At 50.1% G+C, this 18,728-nt stretch overlaps 2 protein-coding genes across 7 annotated transcripts; one reads left to right on the top strand and one right to left on the bottom strand.

The window, feature by feature from the left end:
• The first annotated feature begins 262 nt into the window (after nucleotides 1-262).
• LOC136450557 (uncharacterized) lies at nucleotides 263-15,099 on the top strand. 2 transcript variants are annotated; one of them, XR_010758379.1, is made up of 4 exons: nucleotides 263-2,257; nucleotides 14,559-14,628; nucleotides 14,754-14,854; nucleotides 15,013-15,099. XR_010758379.1 is itself a non-coding variant. In XM_066451044.1 (2 exons), the coding sequence occupies exons 1-2, from the start codon at nucleotides 576-578 to the stop codon at nucleotides 2,830-2,832; spliced, it is 1,704 nt and encodes a 567-aa protein (XP_066307141.1). In that variant the 5' UTR covers nucleotides 263-575; the 3' UTR covers nucleotides 2,833-3,322. The 2 variants fall into 2 exon arrangements, 1 of the variants encoding a protein (XP_066307141.1); XM_066451044.1 differs by lacking the exons at nucleotides 14,559-14,628; nucleotides 14,754-14,854; nucleotides 15,013-15,099 and adding an exon at nucleotides 2,811-3,322.
• Nucleotides 15,100-15,161: 62 nt separating this feature from the next.
• LOC136450559 (auxin-responsive protein IAA6-like) lies at nucleotides 15,162-18,500 on the bottom strand. Of its 5 annotated transcripts, none has more exons than XM_066451048.1 (7): nucleotides 17,818-18,411; nucleotides 17,519-17,684; nucleotides 16,866-17,128; nucleotides 16,590-16,737; nucleotides 16,329-16,392; nucleotides 16,152-16,224; nucleotides 15,162-15,291 (listed from the first exon to the last, which is right to left on the bottom strand). In XM_066451048.1, exons 1-6 carry the CDS (start codon nucleotides 18,155-18,157, stop codon nucleotides 16,189-16,191), a joined length of 1,017 nt encoding a protein of 338 aa, XP_066307145.1. In that variant the 5' UTR covers nucleotides 18,158-18,411; the 3' UTR covers nucleotides 15,162-15,291; nucleotides 16,152-16,188. The 5 variants fall into 5 exon arrangements, 4 of the variants coding, with proteins under 4 accessions (XP_066307145.1, XP_066307144.1, XP_066307146.1 ...); XM_066451047.1 differs by lacking the exon at nucleotides 15,162-15,291 and adding an exon at nucleotides 18,451-18,500 and having other exon boundaries at nucleotides 15,836-16,224; nucleotides 17,818-18,324; XM_066451049.1 differs by lacking the exon at nucleotides 15,162-15,291 and having other exon boundaries at nucleotides 15,836-16,224; nucleotides 16,866-17,125; nucleotides 17,818-18,412.
• Nucleotides 18,501-18,728: the final 228 nt, after the last annotated feature.

Here is an 18,728-nt window from a genome sequence, read left to right as displayed (position 1 = left end):
TGGAGCTCAACGCTGATGCGATGGTCGGCGGCGGTGCCGAGGTCCGGCGCGTACATCTCGCCGATGGATGGAGCGTAGCCGCGGCAGGAGGCGTGACTCCTGGTGGGGGCTCGCGGCAGCACATAGGTTCGCGGTGGCGCATGGAGCTCGCGGCAGTGAGGCCCGGCGCAGGCATCTCGCCGGTAGATGGAGCGCAGACACAGCAGGAGGCGCGACTCCGGGCTGGAGGCACGCGGGCTGGGGCGTGCAGCGCGCAGCGCGCAGCGCGCAGCGCGGGTGGGGCTGGGCGGGTCCGGGCGGTCCGTCCCGACGGACTCCCAGGAGCATTTCCGTTGTATAATTATTAATTCTCACAAACTGAAGGGCTTCCGCAGAAAACAACCCTTTCTGCCATCCCCACCGCCGTCGCAGCATTTCGTCGAACGAGTGGCGCGCGCCGCCCACCCAAAACCCCTCACGGCCTCACCCGAGACCCCGGTCACCCACCTACAACTCTACAAGGCCAACGGGCCAGCAGCAAATCCCATCCCGGACCCCAAAAACCCTACACTCCCCGTCGCGCCGGCGCCGACGCCATGCTCCACTCTAACTTGTCCAAGTACCATCCTCTCCCGCTCCTCGCAGCGGCGTCCTCGCCCCGCCGCACCCTCGTCGCCGGCCTCCTCCGCGCCGGCTACCTCTCGAAGCATCCAGCCTCTTCAACCGCGCCTCGTCCGACCACAACCGCCCGTGCGAGCGCCAGGGCCGCCACTTCCCCGGGCGAATCCCGCTTCGGACTGGGAGGCAGGGCTTCGTTCTCCACCGCGCCAGATGGGTCCGCATTGGCTGGCGGCGGGAGGGTGCTTCCCTGGCTTGCCGCCGAGACTGGCAACAGTGGCGCCCCCGTTGCTAGGACTAGCGCCGGCCGATCCTCCTCGTGGGAGAGCTCCGCGGAGAAGTTCTTCTCGAGAGACGACCAGTACGCTCGAAGAGAAGTGTCGGGAGTCAGGATGAAGGACAAGGTAGCGATTAAGGATGATGATGATAATGAGGCAATTGACAATCCCAAATGGGGAAGGATTAAGGGCAGGTATCAGCAACGAGAGGTGTCGGGAAACAGGATGCCAAACAAGGTGGCGATTAGGGAACAAGAGGATGATGATGAGAATGAACCAATTGACAATCCCAAATGGGGAAGTATTAAGGACAGGTACCAGCGAGTTGTGGGGAGGGATGGAGGGTCCCGTGGTGAGAGGTTTAGGGATGGAGGTTCCCGTGGTGAGAGGTTTAGGAGGGAGACATTTGACAAGCCGGATGTGAGACAGTGGAACAAGCAGGAGAATTGGGGAAGGAAGACAGGGAAGGAAGCAGGGGAATCATCGGTGCCAAAGATGGTGGGGCAAGGAGTTTATGGTGTTGGGCCGGTCCTTGCAGCACTCACGGCTCGGAGGAGGGAGTTTTATGCATTGTATATACAGGAAAGTATGGATTTGAGCGGGAACAACAAGAAAAGGAAAGATAAGAAGGCAGTTGAGAAAGTGCTACGGATGGCTGAGGAGATTGGGCTGAAGGTTATTGAGACTTCAAAGCATGATCTTAACATGGTGGTGGATAACCGACCACACCAAGGTGTGGTGCTCGATGCATCACCCTTAGAAATGGTTAATATAAAGGAGTTAGATCCAGTCAGGGTGGAAGGTGGAAAGGCACCTGTGTGGATAGCCTTGGATGAGATTATGGATCCTCAGAATTTAGGAGCCATTATTAGGTCCGCCTACTACTTTGGTGCTCAGGGTGTTGTTTTGTGTGCTAAGAACTCTGCTCCATTAAGTGGAGTAGTGAGCAAAGCTAGTGCAGGTTCGCTTGAGCTGATTGAGCTACTCTCCTGCAGAAACATGATGCAGTTCTTGTCTTCATCAGCTGAAAATGGTTGGCGAGTCCTTGGTGGTACCATTGCTAACAAAGCTGTACCTCTCTCTGAAGTGGAAATAGGGGTGCCAACTATTCTTGTGATGGGTAGTGAAGGCACTGGTTTGAGACCCCTGGTTGAGCGATCCTGCACACATCTGGTCAGAATACCTGGAAAAGTTGATGTATTTGTTGAAGGAGCAGATGCAGATGCAGGGGAAGAAGGTGACAGTTCTTCTAGTAATCAAGATTTGAGATCATTCCTTGCGGTGGAGAGTTTGAATGTTAGTGTTGCAGCAGGAGTGTTGCTTTATCATCTTGTTGCAAAAGATGCCTGCCCCGGAAGCGATAAGCCTAGTGTTACTCTAATGTAAGGATAGTTATTACAAATTTACAGCTAGTGATACTGTGTGATCCATGCATGTCATAGTTATTACAAATTTACAATTGCCTAATTTAATGCTTTTGCTAATGAATTCTTTATTTCCCATTTCATGCTTTGATTCTTCTGGTTGAAAATAGAACTTCTGAGATAGGGGTAATGATAGTTTCATAGTTCTTTGAAAAATACCTTATCTGATTCTGATTAGGTTTAGTGGGGTTTCGTGCTGCCTGAACTAGTATTCTAGACTGGTCAGTAACTCAGTATCTGATAATGTATGGAAAAAAGAAATCAACCAAGGTCCAAGGTGATTTGTTGCTAGTCACTCTTTTCCTTGATATAATTGTGGTGTATTCCACAGCAATAATGTTCATTTATGTTACTGGATCAGCTTCCTGATCATAGCACATGGTAAAAAGTATTCTGCCCAATCGTTTCAACCTCATAGGCTCACACTACATTATCATCCTTTGGCGTTCATACTTCAGATTAATGACCCTGTTTATTGCTGAAAGTTTCAACTGTGTCATACTGTTGTTAGGTTTCATGCACCAAACAAATGAACCCAAAAGCTTAAGCGATTGGGAAGAGGTGGGCAATCCACTAATACTTCACAACAACTGTAGCTTGAGCCATCAAATCTGTTTCAGGTGGTTTGAACAATTTTTCCCCTTAAAACATATGCAGGCCTATATTTTTTATTTATATGCTGGATGCTGCACATTCCCTTGCTAAGTATTTTACTTATTGTTGTATTGTCTTAACTGTTAGCAAAAGCTTTATATGTGTCTTTCCTCAGGCGAATTCGACTGACCTCAACTGAACACAGCCTACCATTCCCATGTTGAACACAGCCCTTACTACAATCTTACCATATACTGATGCTAAATTGTGGTTCTTGTACATACCATTTTGCTAGTATGCAAAGCTTAAGACTGGCACAGTCTGTTTTGCTAATGCCTTATATAGGAAAGAACAAAACAAAATTACATGGAAACATTCTGTTGTTTAGTTCAGGTTTTCAATTCGTTGTTGACTTTCTAGGCAAGTGGGTTTTACCTGCATGTACCTAACGAATAACACATAAGTTGGGGCCCCAAAGCTTGATTTTGAGGCCATTAGTCCAACATTTGCCACTGGTACAAAAATTGTATAGGTTGCTTGGCACCATTCTAATATACACGGCCTTAGCCTATGGTCAATGTTCTACCACTCCTTATCCACACTCCATAACACTAAAGTGTCTAATCCGAGTTATGCAGTCTTTGTGCTCCATTGTCATTCAATTCATGATGAATGAAATTCAAATGTTCAAGTCATTTGACCTTAATGGGCCTCCTTCACATTGTGTGATACTCCATCCGGAAAATAATGCAACTCTAGCATAGCACCGAGTCAAACCATTTTGAGTTTGACCAAGTCTATACAAAAAATGTATCAATATTTATGATACCAAATAAGTTTCATTAGATTTGTCATGATATATATTTTGATAGTATACCTATTTTGTGTTATAAATATTGATAGTTTTTTTCTATAAACTTTGTCCAAGTTTAAAAAGTTTGACTAGGAATAGAGCTAGAATTGCATCCTTTCCTGGACAGAGGTCATAATTTTCAAGAATTACATACATGCTTAGCATGCATAGTTATCTTTTTTCCTTTCTCATGGTCTCCGCCTATGGTGGGGCGCCTTTGGTGTCCCAGCATAGCAGGTCCCAAGCCCTGGTAAAGGAGGAGGGTTGTGTTAGGCGCGGTGAGCCAATGTAAAAACTTAGCCACTTTTATGGAGATGAAACCCAAAAGAATCCCGTTGGGGCGTAACCCTCTTAGCGACGCGCCATGTCGGAACCCGGGTATGGTGTTAAATGAGCAAGGGCCGGGTCGTCACCCCCGTGACGCGCCGTGTCGCGATCTGGACATGGTGTCAAGTGAGCAAGGATCGGGTCGTCGCATCCTTAGTGGCGCGCCACATCGGCGCCTAGGTGTGGTGCAAAATGAGCAAGGGTCTTCACACCTACTTCGGCGGGTGCGAAGGGTAAGAAAGCTAGTCAAGTCAACTAACATCCGTTTAGGTAGTTGGAATGTAGGGTTCCTTACGGGTAAGTTGAGAGAGTTAGTGGACACAGCGGTTAAGAGACGTGTAAATATCTTATGCGACCAAGAGACTAAATGGAAGGGGCATAATGCGAAGGAAGTGGACAATACTAGCTTCAAGCTCTGGTACACAGGGACAACTTCAAATAAAAATGGAGTAGGAGTTTTGATTGATAAGAGCCTCAAGGATGGTGTGGTGGAGGTGAGAAGGCAAGGGGATAGGATCATCTTAGTTAAACTTGTCATTAGTGATATGGTCTTAAACGTAATTAGTGCGTATGCCCCCCAAGTAGGCCATGATAAGAGTGCTAAGCGGCTTTTCTGGGAAGACTTAGATCGCTTGGTTAGAGCTGTCCCTAGTAGCGCGAAGCTCTTTATAGGAGGTGATCTTAATGGCCATGTAGTGTCAAGGGCACCGAGCCCCTGGCTTGCCGGGCCGCGACTACGTAGTTCGTAGCCGTCGGCCGTCTTCTCCGGTGAGGTTATACCCCTCTACCGCAGGCTTGGAGAATAGATGAGAAATGGGATAACTTTCTTGATTGCTTAATCCGACTCTGAGTACAATTATAAATAGCAAAGGCCTCAACCGAATAGGCAGGCAACTCCTAGACTTAAGGGATTGGAAATCATCTAATCACCAATCAATCTATCAGCCAATCACAACTAACTTTCTATCTTTAGCCACTGGATGCCGATCCTGATGCTGATCCCGCGCCTGCAGTTGCGCGCTCAGCCGCGCGCCTGATGTCGCGGGTGCGTCTACGCCTGGCGTAGGGTCTTCCGTACATGACATCTCCCCCCGCCTCGAAATCCAGCTCGTCCTCGAGCTGAAACGAAGGAAAGCGAGCGCGGAAGTCGTCAAAGTCTTCCCAGGTGGCCGATTCGGGAGCTTCGCCCTGCCAGTGCACGAGGACTTGGCGAACACCACGAGCTAGCCGCGCACAGGTCACTGCGGCGGGAGCAGGCACGACTGCGCCGTGCTGGAGCGGGGGCAGCGGCGGAGTTGTAGTCGGCGGGGTGCCCACGAACTTCTTGAGGACGCCGACATGGAACACGTCGTGGAGGCGAGCACCGGGAGGTAGTTGCAGGCGGACAGCCACGTCATTGATGAGCTCAGTGACTTGATACGGCCCGACGTACCGGGGCTTGAGTTTCCCAGTGGCCGGGCGGGGCAGAGAGGCTGCTGCTCGCTGACGGAGACGCAGGAGGGCCCAGTCACCCACTGAGAAGGAGACCGGTCGATGGCGCTGGTCGTAGACCCTCTTATGGGCGGCCTGGGCCTGCTCGAGGCGGTAGCGAACGTCGTCGAGGAAGGCCGTGCGCTCCTCCATCTCCTGAGCCACCGCCGCCACGCGAGTCTCCCCCGGCTCATAAGAGCGGATGGTCGGGGGATCCCGGCCGTACACCACACGAAACGGTGTGTCGCGGAGCGAGGACTGGTAGGCGGTGTTGTAGGTGTACTCCGCCCACGGGAGCCAGCGGACCCACTGCCGGGGACGGTCGCCGGTGAAGCACCGCAAGTACATGACGATGACGCGGTTGGCTGCCTCCGTCTGGCCATCAGTCTGCGGGTGGAACGCCGATGACATGAACCGCTTGGTCCCGGTGAGCCTCATGAGCTCCTGCCAGAACGTCGAAGTGAACACCGGGTCGCGGTCCGAGACAATGGACTGCGGCACGCCGTGTAGGCGTACGATGTCGGCGTAGAAGGCCTGGGCGACGGACTCCGCGGTGTAGGGGTGGGCGAGCGGGATGAAGTGGCAGTACTTGCTGAAGCGATCCACCACGGACAGGATGACCGTCTTGCCTTGCACCTTGGGCAGCGCCTCGATGAAGTCCATGCCGATGTCCGCCCACACCGCGGCCGGCACCGGAAGTGGCTGGAGTAGACCGGCCGGCCGGAGGTGGTCGGACTTGTACTGCTGGCAGGTAGAGCACGCCTTCACAAAATCTTGCACGAGCCGGCGCATGTTGGGGAAATGGAAGTCTCGACGGAGGCGGTGGAGGGTGCGATGGACGCCCTCGTGGCCGTCATTGTGGACGGCAGCCACAATCTCGGGCAGCAGTGGCGACGCCGGGGGGGATGTACAGACGCCCATCAAAGGCGACCATGTTGTCCACCAATGACCAGGGTGCGGCGCGGGAGCCTGCGCGCACCTCCTCGTGGATGGCGACGAGAGCGGGATCGGTGGCCTGGGCGTGGCGGAGGCGGTCGATGAAGTCGAAGCGCGGCGCCGAGATGGCCAGCAGCGCGCCTTCCGCATCGTCCCGGCGGGAGAGGGCGTCGGCGACGACGTTGGAGGCACCGGACCTGTACTCCACCGAGAAGTCGAAGCCCAAGAGCTTACCGACCCAGTGATGCTGCGGGATCGTGGCGAGGCGCTGGTCGAGGAGGTACTTGAGGCTGTAGTGATCGGTCTTGACGACGAACCTCCGCCCCCACAGGTACGGTCTCCAGTACCGAACGGCCTGCACGAGGCCGATGAGCTCCCGCTCGTACGCAGCCAGCGAACGGTGGCGAGGCGCCACGGGCCTGCTGAAGAACGCCACCGGGTGGCCCTCCTGGACCAGGACGGCGCCGAAGCCGACAGTCGAGGCGTCACACTCGACGGTGAACAGCTTTGTGAAGTCAGGCAGGACGAGTACCGGCGCAGATGTGATGGCCGCCTTCAGCGCCGTGAACGCCGCAGCTGCGGCCTCGTCCCAGGCGAAGCCCTCCTTCTTCAGTAGCGCCGACAGGGGCGCGGCGATTGCCCCGTAGTTGTGGACGAACTTGCGGTAGTATCCGGCGAGGCCGAGGAAGCCGCGCACGGCCCGGGGCGAGCGGGGGGCTGGCCACTCCACGACGGCCTGCACCTTGGCCGGATCCATGGCGACGCCGGCCTCGGAGATGACATGGCCGAGGTAGGAGACGGAGGAGGCGCCGAAGGAGCACTTGGAGCGCTTGACGAAGAGCTGGTGGCGGCGGAGCTCATCGAGGACTGCCCTGAGATGGCGCAGGTGGTCCGCCCATGACTTGCTGTAAATCAGAATGTCGTCAAAAAATACCAGGACGAAGCGGCGGAGGAATGGGCGGAGCACGTCGTTCATTAGTGCTTGGAACGTCGCCGGGGCGTTGCAGAGCCCGAACGCCATCACCAGAAACTCGTACAGGCCATCATGAGTGCGGAACGCCGTCTTGTGGACATCCTCCGGCCGCATGCGCACCTGGTGGTACCCGGAGCGGAGGTCCAGCTTGGAGAAGAACTTGGCGCCGTGCAGCTCGTCGAGGAGCTCGTCCACCACCGGGATCGGGAAGGCGTCCTTGACGGTGAGCGCGTTGAGCGCCCTGTAGTCGACGCAGAAGCGCCAGGAGCCGTCCGGTTTCTTGACGAGGAGGACCGGCGAGGAGAACGGCGAGTCGCTGCGGCGGACGATCCCTTGCTCGATCATGGCGGCGCACTGCCGCTCCAGCTCGTCCTTGTGGGCCGCCGGGTACCGGTACGGGCGGACGGCCACCGGCAGCGCGTCGGGCTTGAGCGTGATGCGGTGGTCGTAGGCGCGCTTGGGGGGCAGACCAACGGGGTCAGCGAACAGCCCCCCAAACGAGTGCAGCAGCGCCTCGAGGAGGGAGTCGGTCATCGAGGTGGCGCCCAGGGTCGGTGCAGGAGGCGTGTCCACCCCAGTCCAGGTGATCGGCTTCCCCTGGTGGTGGAAAGACATGCGCCGGCTGCCCAAATCCCAGACGACAGGGCCGAGTACACCCAGCCAGTGTGTGCCGAGGACGACGTCGTACCCGGCCAGGGGCATCACGAAGAGGTCAGCCGGGAACGAGGCGCCGTCGATCAGTAGGGGCGCGTCGCGGATGACACCCGCGCAGGTGACCCGCTCACCATTGGCCACCAACGCCGTGAGGCGCGGCCGGGAGCGTAGGGGGAGGCCGGAGCGCTGCGCCGCCGCCTCGGAGATGAAGTTGTGCGTGCTGCCGGAGTCGAGGAGGGCGACGAGGGCTGCTGCGCCCACGGTGACGGCCAACTGCATGGTGCCGGCCACCGGGACCCCGGCCACCGCCTGGAGGGAGAAACAGGGCGCCTCGGTTTCGGGTTCCGCCTCGTCGGCGGCCTCCGGGACATCGTCGACCTCCACCCCTTCGACGAAGAAAAATCCGCCTGCAAAAGCGATTATGGCCCCGGGAATAGGGCTCGTTACAGTTAAAACAGAGCCCGAGCCGGCGGCGCTCGGCCATCTCTTCCTTGGTGAGGCGGCGCTGATTGGGCTCGCCGCGACCCTGCTGGGCAGCCGCTGGCGGTGCAGGCAGAGCGAGGAGCGGAGGGGGACCGGCCAGGGCGGGTCGAGCAGCCGCCACTGGGGGAGGACCGCGCGCGGGATATCGCGGCGCCGGAAGCGCAGGGCGTGCTGCCTCCATGAGCTCGACCTGTCTCGCAAGGCTCATGGCAGCGGACAGAGTCTCGGGGTTGTGGAGGCGAACGGCGTTGCTGAGTGGCGGAAGAAGGCCCCCGGTGTAAAGCTGGACGCGTTGCTCCTCGTCCAGACGCCCGGCGCGCGGCAGGAGTGCCTGGAAGCGATTGGAGTACTCCTCCACGGAGCCGGTGCGCCGGCACTCGCTGAGCTCGAACAGCGGCGCCGATCGGAGGGGCGGCCCGAACCGTAGGCTCAGGAACTCCTTGAATCGCGCCCAGGACGGCGTGCCAGAGTCCTCCTCTAGCTGGTTGTACCACAGCTGCGCGACGTCGTCGAGGTTGTAGGAGGCCATCCACACGCGTTCTTCCGCCATGGTACGATGGTGGCGGAAGTAGGACTCGCACTTGTTGAGGAAGAGCATGGGGTCGGTGGGTGCCGTCGAACCGCGGGAAGTCCCACTTCTTGTGCTTGGGCGGCAGGTCCGAGGACTGCCCCTCGGCACGCCCGTGGCCGCTGCCGGCGGCGGACGACTCGGACTTGTCCTTCTTCAGCGAGGCGACGTCGGCCTTCATGGTGGCCAGGTCGTCGGTGAGGGCCTTGATGGCCAGCATGAGATCGGCGGCAGAGGGTTCAGCCATCTGCGGCGTCGTGGAGGAGGCGGCTGTGGAGGAGGTGGGTGATGCAGGGGCGGCGGGATCGGGGTGGGCGGCTGCGGTGGCGGGCTGGGAGGATCGGGTGGAAGAGGATCGACGTGACCGTGATACCAGGTTGTCAAGGGCACCGAGCCCCTGGCTTGCCGGGCCGCGACTACGTAGTTCGTAGCCGTCGGCCGTCTTCTCCGGTGAGGTTATACCCCTCTACCGCAGGCTTGGAGAATAGATGAGAAATGGGATAACTTTCTTGATTGCTTAATCCGACTCTGAGTACAATTATAAATAGCAAAGGCCTCAACCGAATAGGCAGGCAACTCCTAGACTTAAGGGATTGGAAATCATCTAATCACCAATCAATCTATCAGCCAATCACAACTAACTTTCTATCTTTAGCCACTGGATGCCGATCCTGATGCTGATCCCGCGCCTGCAGTTGCACGCTCAGCCGCGCGCCTGATGTCGCGGGTGCGTCTACGCCTGGCGTAGGGTCTTCCGTACATGACATGTAGGTACATAAGTGTAGGTTTCGAGGCGGTTCATGGAGGTTTCGAATATGGTAGTAGGAACCAGGAGGGAGAGGAAGTCTTAGACTTCGCCATAGTGTTTGATCTGATGATAGCTAACACTTTCTTTCGTAAGAGACAATCCCATTTAGTGACCTTTAGTAGCGGTCAATACTCTAGTCAAATCGACTTTGTCCTTACAAAAAGGAGGGATAAACGAACATGCGTGGACTGTAAGGTGATACCTGTAGAATGTGTGGTCGCTCAACACAAGCTGGTGGTGGCTGACTTTCGCTTTCTGGTGCAAGCTCGTGGAAACAAACAAGCTAGGGTTGCTAAAACGAAGTGGTGGAAATTAGAAGGGGAGACATCAAAGGTCTTTAAGGAAAAGGTCATTGAAGAGGGCCTTGGAAGGATGAAGGCGATGCAAACAACATGTGGGAGAAGATGACAGCATGTATTCGGAAGGTTGCTTCAGAGGTGCTTGGAGTGACCAAAGGGAGCGGATGTGACTCGAAAGACACTTAGTGGTGGAATGAAGATGTGCAAAAGGCTATTAAGGAAAAGAAGTGCTATAAGCGCTTGTATCATGACAGGTGCGCAGACAACATAGAGAAGTACAAGGTGGCAAAGAAGACTGTAAAACGAGCGGTGAGTGAGGCAAAGGGACGGGCCTATAAGGACCTTTATCAACGTTTGAGTACGAAGGAAGGAGAGAATGACATTTATAGGATGGCTAGGGCTCGCGATAGGAAGACAAGGGACTTCAACTAAATCAAGTATATAAAGGATGAGATGGAGCAGCTCTTGGTGAAGGAGGATGAGATCAGACATAGATGGCAAGAGTATTTTGATAAATTGTTCAATGGTGAGAACGAGAACACCACCGTTCAGCTGGACGACTCATTTGATGACATTAACAGGCGCTTTGTGTGGAGGATTCAAGAATCGGAGGTCAGAGAAGCCTTGAAAAGGATGAAAGGGGCAAAGCGATGGGCCCTGATGGTATCCCAATCAAGGTTGTGGAGATGTCTCGGGGATATAACTATAGTATGGCTAACCAAGATGTTCAACAATATCTTTCGATCGAACAAGATGCCTGAGGAGTGGAGAAGAAGCATATTAGTACCAATCTACAAGAACAAGGGAGATATTCAAAGTTGTACTAATTATCGGAGAATTAAGTTGATGAGCCACACTATGAAGTTATGGGAGAGAGTCATCGAGCAGCGCCTGCGCGAGGAATGACGCAGATATCAACAAACCAATTTGGTTTCATGCCCGGAAGGTTAACCACAAAAGTAATCTTCTTAATAAGACAAGTTATGGAGCGGTTTAGAGAGCAGAAGGACCTTCACATGGTTTTCATTGACTTAGAAGGCTTATGACAAGATACCAAGAAATATTATGTGTGGGCTTTGGACAAAAATAAAGTCCCATCAAAGTACGTGACCCTCATCAAGGACATGTACAACAATGTTGTGAGTAGTGTTCGAACAAACAATGGTAACACAAATTACTTCTCGATTAAAATTGGACTTCTTCAAGGGTCAGCTTTAAGCCCGTATCTCTTTGCCTTGGTAATGGATGAGGTTACTAGGAACATACAAGGGGATATCCCTTGGTGTATGTTGTTCGCTGATGATGTAGAGTTATGGCGGCAGACCCTTCAGTCTAAATGTTTTAGAGGGAGCAGAACTAAAACCGAATACATGAGATGCGACTTTGGTGGAGCTACACAGGAGGAGGGAGATGTGAGTTTGGAATGTCATGCAGTGCCTAAGAAGGATACCTTTCGGTATCTGGGATCGATGCTACAGAGGGATGGAGATATTGATGCGGACGTTAGTCATAGAATCAAAGCAGGGTGGATCAAGTAACGACAAACTTGTGGCATTCTTTGTGACAAGAGGGTACCACAAAAGCTAAAAGACAAGTTTTATAGAACGGCGATTAGACCGGCTATGTTGTATGGAGCAGAATGTTGGCCTACAAAGATTCGACATGTTCAACAACTGAGTGTTGTAGAAATGCGTATGTTGCGATGGATTTGTGGTCACACAAGAATGGACCGAGTTCGGAACAATGATATACGTGATCGCGTAGAGGTAGCACTAATTGAAGAAAAGCTTGTCCAACATCGGTTGAGGTGGTTTGGCCATGTCCAAAGAAGACCTCCAGAGACACCAGTGCATTGTGGAGTCCTAAGCCAAGCTAATAATATGAGGAGAGATAGAGGAAGACCGAAATTGACATGGGGGAGGCAATAAAAAGATATTTAAAAGCTTGAGATATACCTAGAGATCTATATTTGAATAGGAGTGCTTGGAAATCAGCTATTGAAGTGCCTGAACCGTGACTTAGGGCTCTTGGTGGGTTTCAACTCTAGCCTACCCCAATTTGCTTGGGACTGAAAGGCTATGTTGTTGTTGTTGTTACATGGTCTCTGTGCTGCCTAGGGATTGAGTGGCCCTCTAGCTGAGAACTTAGGTACTGCAGTACTCCCTCTGTCGCAAAATATAAGGCATTGTTTGACTCGGCAATGTCTCTAAAACTAAACTTTGGCCCTTCATTTCTCCTATATACTAAATTGTTTGTAGCAATAAAATCATAATAAAGTACTTTTGTTCTGAATCAAATCGTATCATTTTGTACAATTATTTTTTTAATCGTTGATTCAAGCTTATGAGGTTTGAACCTAAAAAATGCATGTGGCACCTTATAAAATGAAATGCAGGTGTTATTATTGTTTCATGCTTACTTGCTTGGGACTAAAAGGCTTTATTGTTGTTGCTGTATTATTGTTTCATGCTATTTGGGAAGATCGATAAATAACTGACTATTAGATCAATGAATAAATGTTTGCTATTATTATGCTCTTCTTTATCCATATGATATATCATATATGTACATATCCAGGAGGGGTTGTACCACTCCTGTTTCTGGAAAAATAAATAACTGACTATTAATAGAAGTCGGAGAAACATGCGACAATGTTGAAAGTTGTGTTTGTCCAGAAACAGGACAGACTTGCAAATTGTAAATGAGAATATTCTGCATGTTGGTTTCTTCACATCGATGAAGTCTGAATCTGATTCTGACTTGTGTTGAGTAAACACATTTAAGCATCGAAATTTTGAAGAAAATGTAAGGATGAATAAACCTTCTGTCCTTGTCACCTGCTCTTATTTTATAGGTTATGTGTTGCAGTCAAGTTGGATCAACTACCAATGAGAGGTCAAGTTTTAGTGTAGTTTTGAACTACTGGATTTGCCAGCTTTTAAGTTTTGGTGGCAGTTTTTTGTAATGCTATTGCTTTGTTCTGTGGCACTGATGATTTTGCTAGTGTTTCTACCCAAGACTCACTCTACTCAACCACCTACTTAATTTATAGATCACTTTGTACACATGGTTGGCAAATCAAAAGAAACAGGATGTGTGGGTTGACATTGACACGAAACCCACTTGCATCTCTAATTATGGCCCCGTTCGCATGCCTTTAAACCCGGTTTGATCCGCTTCTTTTTTCATCCGGAACAGTGTTTTTCTCTCACAAATTCCTCTAGATTCTTCCAGAATTCCTCCAAACGAACGGGGCCTATGCTGTAAAGGAACTGTTTCGCCATTTTTTTTATGTGCGATTTATTGTTTTTTAATATCTTGCATCTTCAAATTTAGTTGAACTCATGCTAGTCATCAAGCCGACACAGGTTGCATTTACTGGTGTGACCATTCCCTGACTATAATATGTTACATATTCTCTTGCGATCAAATTGCTAGTTTATTGTATTTAGGTTATCCTACTTGAGGGCATGCTTCTGAGTATCTGGGGTTGGTGGATGGTGCGTGCCTGTGCGTGTGAGAGAGAGAGAGATAAACATGTCATGAAATTATTGGTGGGGTAAATAAATAAACTACCAAACCATATGCCATTAGAAAGAGGCCAGCTGGTGTGGCTTGATATTAACCATGGATGTTCTTTAATTCAGTTCTCTTGCTTAATGAAAATGATAACAGTGACCTCCTTATATGTGGTAGCTAGAGCCAGAGCTAACAAAAGAACAGTGGATAGTACCAACACTGTTCTCCTTGTTCTTGACTCTCTTCTTAATATACCGATACACAGCTCTCTGCGTGTGAGAAAAAAATATCGACACTGTTCACTGAGCTTGTTGCACAGACACAACCATTCGTTTTTTATGCCAGTGCATTGAAAATCTGGCAATACAGGGAAAGGGAACTGAACTAGTTACACGGCCTCACCTTGTGTGTAAAGGTTAATGTCTATGAGATGTTCACATGTGCTAGCATATCATTAGGATTTATGGATTATCATCATATAAACTATATCGCCTTCTTTCATTTGATGTGTCGATCTTGGAATGCCTAATTGTTGATGATGCCAATTGCGTGTGCAACTTTACACTTATCTGTCCTGTTGCATAATTTCTTTGTTTATTGGTTTCTGGGTTAATTTTTGTACTGTTAATCTATAACTCAACTACAGGAAGGTGCTCCAAACAACGTTGGCTTTGAAATTTGGGTTGTCTGATCTGTTTTTGTGGCTTTCTTTCACTAGCACAAGTGTACAACAGAACTCGGCTTCGAAAAGAAGTATAATGTTTATTCCATACAGACACAGGTAAATATACATTAGAACTGCAAGCGGCAACATGAACTCACAACACTGGAGATACAGATGTCAGGCAAGGATATTGCAAAATGGGCTAAGATCCTTTTGTAATTCACCCCATCTCTTCTACTTTTCCTGCTGTCCGGAATTTAGAGATGGTCCAGTGACAAAGACATTTCATTTGTCCCCAATTCCTAGGCCTTGAAGCATCCAGGTGAATATTGCTCTCTAGAAGAGGACTCTCAGGAGGCTGAAGGTGCTTCAAGTCTGTGAGGACTAGTTGGCAGTTTATTTTTTGGGTAAGATATTTGTCTTATTTTGGACCTCCCTTTTTCAACAGCTGAACACCGTAGGATTCTACTCGTAATATCTGGTTCCATGCTTTCACCTTGCAACTTAAGTCCTCTGCTGTACCGTACATAGCTGTTCTTAAGTTTTGTTTGTGAAAACTGTGCAGAAAGGATGAAGCTTGCTTTGTTGAAATTTGCATGAAGTTTGGCATCGATAATATTCCACTTTTCAAGTGATAGGAATGATTGCACGAACGGTGATAAGCACTTAAGAAGTGTCACTTGATGTGTTGTTTCTATCATGCTAGAAAACCAATGCCACCTTCTGTTTATCTTGACTTCTTTGAGAGCTTCTGGGGGTATGGTCACTGGGCCACCAGGGCAGCTTGGAGGTAACTTCCAGGTTTGGCATCTGGTGTCATCAGGTCCATGTAATTATTTAAGACCTGGATAATGTTATATACTCATGAGAAGCGAAGACATTGTGTGATTCACTGATTCCTTTACAAGCAAACAAAAGGACTAGTTGCCCTCGTGTGTGAAGTCACAGTCCTGACACTATTGGCATATAGCACTGGCAACCCAGGGCCTGGCGACCCTGGACCTTCGCCCAGGCTCCTTGGTGTTCAACTCCACTAGATCTAATTATTGTGTAGCCCATATATAGAGGAGATTAGGCCTGCTTAGCTGCTTAGCCCACTACTAAACCGCCTAAGCTCCTAGAAAGCTTTGGGTCTGCTACGGGCATATAGGATAGCAATTTGGTACTCAACAGCCATGAAGGCACTAGCACATGCTTTGCTTCCATGGTTTGTTATTGCTTATGGTGCTTGAGACAACATTTGAAGGGGGAGGTTAGAAGTGGACACCTTGCTCTTTTCCCAATTTTTGTGTGCCCTAGAGTAATTGAAAATACCACATGAAATTGCTACTCTGTAGATGCCATGTCGCAGTGACACTAGCATGTCAGTGTTCTCTTTAGCACATTGGTGAGTACTACTAACGATTGCGGTCTGGACATTAGATTTGCATGTTGGGATTACAAATCTGTCGCACAGAACAAGTAATTTTACATTGGTAGATCTTGCATTTGCGAACTTTCTCTTAGAAGTCCAATGCCCATGTAGAATTACAATAGGACACTACTCTACAGCAACGAATCACATGGTAGCCTAATTTACAAAATATCCAGGACCTCTCCATGCATCTTAAATGCTAGTTCATCTCATTAGACTAGTCTCTACAGGCAAAAAATTAGGTATCATCACATCACAGAAGGGGAATCGTCCGGGTTCAGTTTGCTCACATTCCAAATGATAGAATTTTGTCACTGTTTCAGGCTTTCAGCAATCTGGTCCTCTTCTAGGAGCTACTGCAATCTGTAAAAAAGGAAGAGCATTAAAAGGAAGGTCATGCTTAGTTTGGAGCAATCAAACATGTAACAGAAAGCCGGACACATCACTTGAGGTGGCCTTGTGCTTACCAAACCATGGGAAAGCTCTGAGCTCCTCAAAACCCTCAGCCTTTTAGCAGTTGACACAAATACACTGCAGGGATTACATACACAGAAAGACTTGTATTATATTTCAAACTTCAAGTTAGTGTTAGCAGTATTTGATGATTCAATTTTAGAGAAGGCACGTGAATCAACATGTTTACTGAGTTGGAGGTGCTGATTATAACATTTTCCTTTTTATGTTGGTAGGGTGTGGTTGAATTGTAAATGACAAATAAAGAAGCTTACTTCCACGGCACGTCCCCTACCAGCATCCTGTCTCCTTCATTGTCTTCATAAACTAGAGTATATTCACCAGACCCATCCAATAATTGAGAAAATATTTTTTCAGTGGCCCCTAGCTGTGTACTTCCAGCACTAGATAGATCCTTTTGAGCTGCAACATAGGCAAAACAGTGTTAAAGGAAAGAAGATTACAACTTCGTGTTGTAAAGGCGCACAAATTGAAAGCTCTAAAATGAATCTAAGTAATTGTTTCATTCGAACTGATTGTTGATTTTGCACCTTCAAGAAAACCATGGAAAAGCTCTTTGACGCCCAATGATAGCCTCTCGTAGCTGTCATAGGCTCCAAGGTCTACTTTCCTTCCAATGGGGATTCCGTCCATGTTGATTTTTACAAGAGGATTCTTCTTGCAGGCAAGCTTCTCCTTCATGCTAGCTTCACTATTATGTGGCTCAGTGGATTGTTTAGATGAACCGCCATGAGCAAGATTTCTCCTGAAGGATCTGACTGGAGGCCAACCGACAACCGGAGCTGAAGGCCTTCTGTACCAGATACAGGGCCGGTGAGTTAGTCTGTCTGTGAAGTAGTATAGCTGACTATACCATTGATAATGTTAGACGTCGAATGATTGATGCTATTATTATCCACTTTCAACTTATGCAGTGCAACTGTGCTAACAAGAATACCATAGCGACCATAGTCCAAAAGAGAAGTGCTCAAAGGCGTAAAGCTACACCGAAAAGTTCAAAACCACAAGTTTAGGAAATGATAAAACCACCCCAAAAAAAACTCATTGCAGACCACCTTTTATGGGAAAAAAAAGAATGATATGATTTGACAACCTGAAGTGAACAACTTTTGGGCAAGAAAGTAAAGGGACCTCATTTTGACCTAGTAAAAACAAAGCATCTCTATGGCTACCATTATTTTACCTTCCCTGGGCGTGTGGTCTGTTGTGCACAGTTGGAGCAGGAGGGGCATGCTGTGATGTTGGCGGGCAGAATCCTTTCTTTCTCTCGCTCGCGGCTGGTATCTTCTCGTCCAGTGCTAGTTCGTTCCCACATCCAGCTCCAGCCTGCTGCTTCTGCTCATCACGACCTTTAAACAATAGAACAAAGTATATCATTACAATCTTCAGGCAACAGAACAAAAGACTATTCCGTTTCTATGTTCCTAATCTCTAGTAAACAAGAGGACAAGACAAGAATACAGCTAATAAGGTGCTAGGTACCTTCTGTTTTGGCCTCAATGGTGTCTAAGAACCCCCTCTTTGTCCCAGTTGCAGTAGTGTTTACCGCAGGCTTGGAGGGTTTATGCGGGAAGCAACCAAGCGAGAGAGCCGGAATCTCTCGCCGTATCCCTTCGTCTCTTGACGCTGCTGCTGCTGTCGTCCCTTCTTTTAGGAGACCCGGAGGACCGAGTTTGAGCTCTAGCTGCTTGTCCTCCTCGCTCCCAAAGCCTGTGTTCCTTGATCTTCCTGCGCCTTGTGCTTCCCTTCCCTTCCATTGTTTCCCATCCGGGATAAGATCTAGCAGCCGGGGAAGAGGTTCTCTTGCTTTGGAGTCTCCCATGGAGTGTGGTTCTTGGTGAGCTAATTCGGGGGGCTTCAAGAGTCAAAAATAACACCACCCCTCTTAGAATAGGATGATATATATATTAGGCAAAGAGAGGTGTGCAACTCGTTGTACACTCAACTTAGGCCGGAGAAAGTGAGTACTACGTGACGCAGCAGGGAAGCCTATGGCGAGGTCAAAGCGAACATCGAAAAGACAAAGCACGGGAAAGGGGGAATGATGAGCTCACTCAAGGCAAACAAAATGGAATACAAGTGGCTTGCTTATTTTAGCAACAATACAATACGTACTATGCGCTGATGCTGCGTGGCGCTATGCGTGCGCGTGCGCCGAGGAGGACAGCAGGAGGAAGGGGCACGCTTATCCGATCGAGCAAGTGCCGGGCGAGGTGATGGGTGCCTCCTTGGCCTGCGCCCCGGACATACACCTGTGTGGTGCTCCTCGCCGTGGTGGCGTGTGGAATGGTTCCACCCACGTCCGCCTCTATCTCGCGCGCACGGGACCACGTACGTAGCCGCCTCTTTTTACTGCTGGCAATCCACTTGAGTCTCCTGTATTCCTGGTTCCT

This window comes from Miscanthus floridulus, chromosome 5 (assembly GCF_019320115.1).
Source record: "Miscanthus floridulus cultivar M001 chromosome 5, ASM1932011v1, whole genome shotgun sequence".
NCBI classification, from domain to species: Eukaryota; Viridiplantae; Streptophyta; class Magnoliopsida; order Poales; family Poaceae; genus Miscanthus; species Miscanthus floridulus.
This window is presented reverse-complemented; position numbering and strand designations above follow the sequence as displayed.

Excerpts from the sequence above, each read along its gene's own strand:
- LOC136450557 (XM_066451044.1), top strand. The coding sequence starts at position 576 with ATGCTCCACTCTAACTTGTCCAAGTACCATCCTCTCCCGCTCCTCGCA. Across the intron at positions 2,258-2,810 it reads AAGCCTAGTGTTACTCTAAT|GTTTCATGCACCAAACAAAT; the intron begins GTAAGGATAGTT and ends TACTGTTGTTAG.
- LOC136450559 (XM_066451047.1), bottom strand. The coding sequence starts at position 18,157 with ATGGGAGACTCCAAAGCAAGAGAACCTCTTCCCCGGCTGCTAGATCTT. Across the intron at positions 17,685-17,817 it reads CATTGAGGCCAAAACAGAAG|GTCGTGATGAGCAGAAGCAG; the intron begins GTACCTAGCACC and ends TATTGTTTAAAG. Across the intron at positions 16,738-16,865 it reads TTTCCATGGTTTTCTTGAAG|CTCAAAAGGATCTATCTAGT; the intron begins GTGCAAAATCAA and ends CCTATGTTGCAG.